This window comes from Entamoeba dispar, genomic scaffold, assembly GCF_000209125.1.
Source record: "Entamoeba dispar SAW760 scf_1105229459995 genomic scaffold, whole genome shotgun sequence".
NCBI classification, from domain to species: domain Eukaryota; phylum Evosea; order Mastigamoebida; family Endamoebidae; genus Entamoeba; species Entamoeba dispar.
In genome coordinates, this window is record NW_001853971.1 from 2,785 (window position 1) to 9,766 (window position 6,982).

Below are 6,982 nucleotides of genomic sequence, written 5' to 3' on the forward strand. Positions count from 1 at the left end.
ATATCTTTTCATCATTCATATATCCATTTAATTTGATATTTTTATATAATTATGTCAAACAGTAATATTAAAATTAGTTTTATGTAGATTGTTTATCATCAATAAATGAAAATAATAAAAAGAAGACATCATTTTAAATTAATTAATTGGATAAATGAAATACTAAATTATTTATGGCATTAAATGAATACCAACTTAAAGATTGAAAATGGTAAATGAATTAAAATAATAAATTATTAGTATTCAAGTAATAATGATAAAGGATTATCAACAAATGAATTAGTTATCATTAACCATTTCGGATGAAACAGAAGCTTCATTAATTTCTTCATTATCTTCACTTTTACTCATTGATGACCTAGATTCTACCAAAGAAATATCTTTAGATTTTGTGTTAGTTTTTGTAGAACTGGAATTATTTTTGTTATTAGAATCTGATTTTGATTTATCAGAAGTCTTTTTATAAATAGCTTCTAATGCTGATCCTATTTCTTTGAATGAAGGTCTCTCTGATGGTGTATGGCTCCAAGCCCATTCAATTATTTCTTTGAGAATACAATCATCACTAACACAAAGTCTCTTTCCAGCACCTACAAATCTTAAAATTGATTCTGAGTCTGGGAATTTCATTGGATCATATGGATCTCTTCCTAACCAAATTTCTAACATACAAATAGCAAATGAATATACATCTGATTTTAATGTCATTTGATCTTTTCTTGTGATTTCTGGTGCCATATATACAGGTGTACCAATATTTTGTAAAGCAATAGAATTTGATGATTCAATGAACGAACGAGAAGTACCAAAATCAGTAACTTTAGCAGTAATAGGATCAGACGGATTTTTAGAATAAACTAAAACATTATCAGTTTTTAAATCACGATGAAGAATATCATTTTGATGCAAATATTCCATACCACGTGCTATATCTTGACAGAATCTTATTTTTAATAAATCACTCATTGAATTTGTTTTCATGAATTTTCTTAATGAACCTAATGGACAAAATTCTGTTACAAGACATAACGTATCAGCAGTTGCTACACTTCCAATGAAATTTACAATATATGGACAACGAATACGTTCCATCATTTCTGCTTCTTGCATGAAATTAGGTAATAATTCAGCTAATCCAACTAAATCAGTTTTCATTACTTTAACTGCAACATCAACTCCTCTCCATTCAGCACGATAAACAATACCAAATGTACCACCACCAATAGGTGGATGTTTTAAATGAATTTCTTCATAATCTAATTTAGTAGAAAGAGCAGATTCAACTTGAAGATTTAAATAAACATGGAATTTAGTTATTTTTGTTTTTCCTTTTTTCTTTTTTGCATCAGAGTCATGAGATGACCCTGATTTACCACTTCCTGATGGGGTTATTTTTGGTCCCCGTGATTTTTTGACTGAATTCGATCCATTTGTTCCAGAAGTTTGGGACCGTCCTTCGCTTTCACTATTTTGACTTGATTGTGAACAATGTGCAATTAAGTCTGGATTATCTTTTTTAATATCTTTTAATACATTTTGAAGTTGACCATAACGTATTGTAATAGGAACTTTCTCATTTAATACAGTAGTACATTTTGCCATGAATGAGACCGTTAGTACAACACTCTCCTTTGGTTTAATTCTTCCAGTGAATGGTTTACACATAATTTCATATTTTGTATAATCACCAGAGTGGAATGTAAAATGCATTGGATATTTCCAATTATTTGTTAAAATGAGAGTAGAATCAACAGGGTCATTAATTTCAGGACGAGTATCACTAAAATCAATTGTGTTACTTGAGAATGAGAAATAAGGGTTTTGTTGTTTTAAATCAATGTATTGAGAATTTGTTTTATCAAATGGAATAATTGTATTCTCGAAGATAAATAGATTCTCATCGTCGATGTCTTGTTTAATTTTTCTTGTTAATTTAATATGTAATATTAAGAAGAGAGTTATTACAAAGAAGAAATAAAGAATATAAACAATACTTCCAATTCCCCAAAAGAGGAAATTAGTAAGTGCTTTAGATAGACCTTTACAATTTGCATTGTTGTGAGAATACCATCCTGGTTGACATTCACATTCAATACATCCATCTCCCCCATCACATTCTTCTCCTTCATCCCATTTTTTATTTCCACATGTAGCAAGAATACAACCGGCTCTAGCTTTTGCATATTTTTTTGTTCCATTTACACAAACACAATGATCACATCCATATCCTCCATCACATTCTTCATATTCATCAACTTTTCCATTTCCACAAGTTGGAACAGCACATTTAATTTCACCATTAATTAACATTGGTTGAGTCCCCAATATACATGTACATGCATCAGTACATTGACTATCAATATATCCTTCAACGGATGGATCACAAACCTCTTCATCATCAAATTTTCCATTTCTACATAATGTACAGGTTCCATCAACGAGAACATACCCATCAATACATTCACATTGTCCAGAACTAATAGAACAAATGCCATGTTCACCACAGTCTTTATTACAAGTTGTTTTAATTGTTAAATTAATTGAAGCAGAATACTCTTCATTTATTGCAAGATATAGGAAATAGATATGCTGGCTGTCTATTTTCTGAACTAATCTAGCAAGACGAGAGTTACTCCCACATCCTGAAGTTCTTGTTGCAAGACACTTTGCAGGTGCAGTACTACAATCAATTGGAGAAAGATCTTGTGAATTATCATTTAAATTATAATCACTTAATTTTACTTCAACAAGATCAATAGTAACATCAAATTCACTAGATTCACATGTTGAAATATCTAGTGTTAGATCACTTCCGATTATCTTAAACCAAAATCCTTTTGTAATATCCTGATTACATATATTTTTTGATGTCATGGCCTTTTCTAACTCTAAGACACTGTGGTACCCTTCTCTATCAGAGATTAAAACCATAGGAACACTACGATAATTAGTAGAGCAGGCATGATTCATATCAGATATATAAAAAGTAAATCCAGGAATGGTCTTAGATGCATATTTTGAATGAATAAATAAATAATAAGGAACATCTTTTCTTAAAATAACTGAAACCCTAGGAGATAAAACATATTCTGATAATCCTCCATTTCTATGTAGACATCCTGGATCTTCATGTGAATTAATTGAGTCAAGACAATTTGAAATAATAACAAATGCAAGATCTGTTCCAACTGTATGTTCTTGTAAGTTTTCAGCATTAATATCATCAATTGAATATTTCTTATCTAACTCAATAACTACCTCTGTAAGTTCTTCAGAAGTAAGTTGAATCCATACTCCATATGTATAAGGACGACTTGGATCAATATATCTAGAACAATGTGTTAATTGGAGTCTTCTTTTTGAAACAGGTAATTCAGGGATATTTATTGTATAAGTAACAGTTTCTAAAGTATTTCTTTTTTTTACAACAACTTTAAATGGATTATCTGTTAATCCAAGTTCATGTGCTAATTGTTCTGATTCATCAATAAAACTTCTACAACTTTGAATAGTTGAGATATCATATTTTGAACAATTTCCTTCTCCATACCACATATATCCTGGTTGACATCCAGTACAATCTTTTGTGTACATCCTTGTATCACATGAGCTACACTTGTCAGGTTTATAACACCCTGTTAAACACCCATTTCCATACATACAAGACATGATACAATTGCCATTACCATCAGCTGTGTATCCTTTTGTACATTGACAATCATTCCCACATCCTTCTATACCATCACATTGTTCAGAAAATGAATCCCAAACACCATCTCCACATGCACCAATGTTATCATATTCTTTCTTACTAACTTCTTCTGCAGTTATCCTAATAAGTAGTATGAGTAAATAAAGTATTATTACCATCATTCAATGTGGTTCCAATGAATTTGAGATTTCAAGAACTCCTCAAAAATTTCATTCGTTCAAAAATAGTGTTTCGTATGAAACAAGAATAGAACCTTCTCTTTTTATTGAATGGAATAAACAATCTTTTCTGATCCTTTCCGGTTATTTTTTTTTGTTTTCTTTCTTTTTATATTTAGGTTCATTTATTGTAAATATTTTCAATTGCCATTTGAAAATAAAATGTCTCACAACATATTGACAATCAAATTAATGATCAAATTGTGTTGATATTACTTCTTTTATTTACCTTTTAGTATCACAAAAAAAAAATTTTTTAAACCTATTTTTATGAATCTTGAATATTAATAATAGAACAGCTCATATTTTTCATATCAATCTAGAAACCATTAATAAAAAGAAGTATATCAAAAAAATATAGTAGTTGTAAAGAGGAATTGTTTTACCCAAAGGATATATTTATTAAAATAAATAAAACCAATTGTTTAGTATAATAAAAATTGATTTGTTCATAAAAGGAGTTAATTAATCACCGGATTTTTGAAACTAAATAAAAAAATGTTTTAATTTTCGATGCGATAATAAATGATTATAAAATTCAAAAAGTATGATATTTTATAATTTTCATGAATTTTTATTTTAAATAAACTTGATAGAATAATTGTTTAACAGTAATTTTATCCCAAATTAATAATCACCTTTATATGTTAGAGTTATTGTTTCAAACCATTTTCAGAAAGTCCATACAAATGAAACAATAAACGAAATCTAATAATAGGAATAATCCAAAAATATCATTTAGAATTTTATTTAAATTAGAATCTTTTCATCAGAAGTTAATTATTTTTGTTTAATTAACTCTAGTACATTTTAGAATCACTTAGGTAATATCTTATTTAAATGTTTATTTTATAAAATTATGTTTTTAATTATTAAAAAAGTTTAATGAAATAGTTCATTAAACAAAAAAACAATATTGAACATATTTATTTATGAAAATGATTATCAAACAATATTAACTTAACTATATGATATCTTTCATTAATTCTCAATAATCAAATTATCTTCTAATATATCTATGAAAATAGTAATGAATTGTGATATTTACTTAATATTTAACATAATAAATGTTCATTTGTTAACTGAATTTAATATTACTTATTTGTTCATAAGAAATTTTAATTTTTCAATGGTAATAAGAATGACTTTATACTTTTCAAGATTCGACAATTTCAATTGTAAACATGTTAACTAACAATATAAAATTAAGTCTGTATTCTTTATATAACCCTTCTTGAAAATAATCAATGTAACAATATTTTGATAAAGAATATTAAAGTATCAACATATGTTTCTGTAAATAACTAAATGAACCAATGTTTGTTGGTTTAAGATGGACAGTAGATACAACTGACACTTGTTAGTATGTTATCATAAATCATAAATAATTAAAACAATATAATGAAAGAAAAGTAATTCTCTGATATTTATAAAAGAAATAAAAATGAATTAATGAAGAGCAAAAAATGAACTTACTATTAACCTGCATAGACACCATCTAAATCATTTGATTCTTCAGGAAGAATTGGATTATTTGAATTAAATGAATGATATTGTTCAAATTCATTTACAATATTTCCAAATTTTTCACAATGGATTCCATTATAAACTAACATATCTTCAGTATAACATAACATAATTGTGTCAGTAGAAGTTTGAACAGCATTCATGAAGAATCCAGTAACAAGGGAACCTATAATCATTGAAATAATGAATGCAACAATAGAATGAACCATACTTCTTAATATAATCATCATAATTAATGACCCAATACATCCACTAATAATACCTGAAACTAAAGTAAGTCCAAAAATAACAGACCCCATTATAGTATCTTCCATAATTGCCATAGTAATATTATCTTTAATTAAGCTACATGCTGTTTTAGCTGATTGAATGAATGAAGTTCTATGCATACCAACTATAACATAAGTCATTCTATTGATATATTGGATAATATCTTCAATAAGCCTAAGAATACAATCTAAACAACAATGAATAAGACAGGTGAATGAACTTTTATTATCATCATCCTCTTGGTTTGTCATTTCATATAAAAATCTAAGGAATTGAACAATAGATAATAACAATGATCCTAAAACAATAGAGCCAAATGACTTTGTAGTTGAATGAATAAGTGATTCAGTAAAATCTCCACCTATTTCATTATTGTTTAAATAATGATGAGCAATCACACTTGATGAACATACAGTAAATATTCCATTAACTACATTACTCATCCAATAACACATAAACACCTGAAATAAAAATGTTGGATAAAAAGATGTTGGTGGATAATATTCATTATTTTGTGTTGTTCCACTAAGGTATTGAACTAATAATGAATAACAAATAACAACTATAATTAATACACATAATACCATGAACACTGGAACTAAAATGAATAAAATTGATGTATTATGTAATAAAGTAAATGTAGAATGTTTCAATATTTCAATGGTTAATGGTAATTTCGTTCTTGAAAAGAAGATAATTATTGGGGAAATAAAGAAACATAAAGCAAATATTAAAGATACTACAAACGTGTATATCCCTTGGTGAATAGTAAATATCGATGCAATTAAAATAATTATACCTGCGATAATCGGTAATATAATACTAAAAGTATAAACACATAACTTTGTGTATCTATTAAGTAATAAAATAAAACAATATGACAAAATACAACCAGCACATAAAACAAATGGGATAAATAAATGCATTGGTGGTATTAAATTAATCCAACTTAAATGATTCTTTAACTACTCAATTAATACTCTCTTTTTACTTTAATTTTACTATAAAACAAACTACCGAATAATCTGGAGTTGATTTTGATGTATTATAAATAGCTAATATAACTGAACCAATGGCTGCAGTATTAAATAAAAAATAAAAGAAAATATCATTCCATTTATTTTCTCTCTTAGGATAAGTAATTTGTGTTTCTGACATATAATAATAAAAAATTAAAAAGAAAAGTTCACTCACAAAAAGTAATTTTTAAGATTATTTTAATGTTATATAAAACGTTTTATAATTATAAAAAATA

General features: G+C 26.9%; 2 protein-coding genes across 2 annotated transcripts, besides 7 other annotated features; both read right to left on the bottom strand.

Moving 5' to 3' along the window:
- Window positions 1–25: 25 nt before the first annotated feature.
- Window positions 26–53: a sequence feature (AT_rich).
- Window positions 54–218: 165 nt separating this feature from the next.
- Window positions 219–239: a sequence feature (AT_rich).
- A 40-nt stretch (window positions 240–279) lies between these two features.
- EDI_108430 (serine-threonine protein kinase, putative) lies at window positions 280–3,873 on the bottom strand (the record flags this gene model as incomplete). Its single annotated transcript, XM_001736588.1, has 1 exon — window positions 280–3,873. One exon carries the CDS (start codon window positions 3,871–3,873, stop codon window positions 280–282), a length of 3,594 nt encoding a protein of 1,197 aa, XP_001736640.1.
- Window positions 3,874–4,323: 450 nt separating this feature from the next.
- Window positions 4,324–4,347: a sequence feature (AT_rich).
- A 101-nt stretch (window positions 4,348–4,448) lies between these two features.
- Window positions 4,449–4,518: a sequence feature (AT_rich).
- A 244-nt stretch (window positions 4,519–4,762) lies between these two features.
- Window positions 4,763–4,810: a sequence feature (AT_rich).
- Window positions 4,811–5,086: 276 nt separating this feature from the next.
- Window positions 5,087–6,885, bottom strand: EDI_108440 (protein PNS1, putative; the record flags this gene model as incomplete). Its single annotated transcript, XM_001736589.1, has 4 exons — window positions 5,087–5,163; window positions 5,236–5,286; window positions 5,414–6,692; window positions 6,742–6,885. The coding sequence occupies 4 exons, from the start codon at window positions 6,883–6,885 to the stop codon at window positions 5,087–5,089; spliced, it is 1,551 nt and encodes a 516-aa protein (XP_001736641.1).
- Window positions 6,884–6,906: a sequence feature (AT_rich).
- Window positions 6,907–6,927: 21 nt separating this feature from the next.
- Window positions 6,928–6,982: a sequence feature (AT_rich).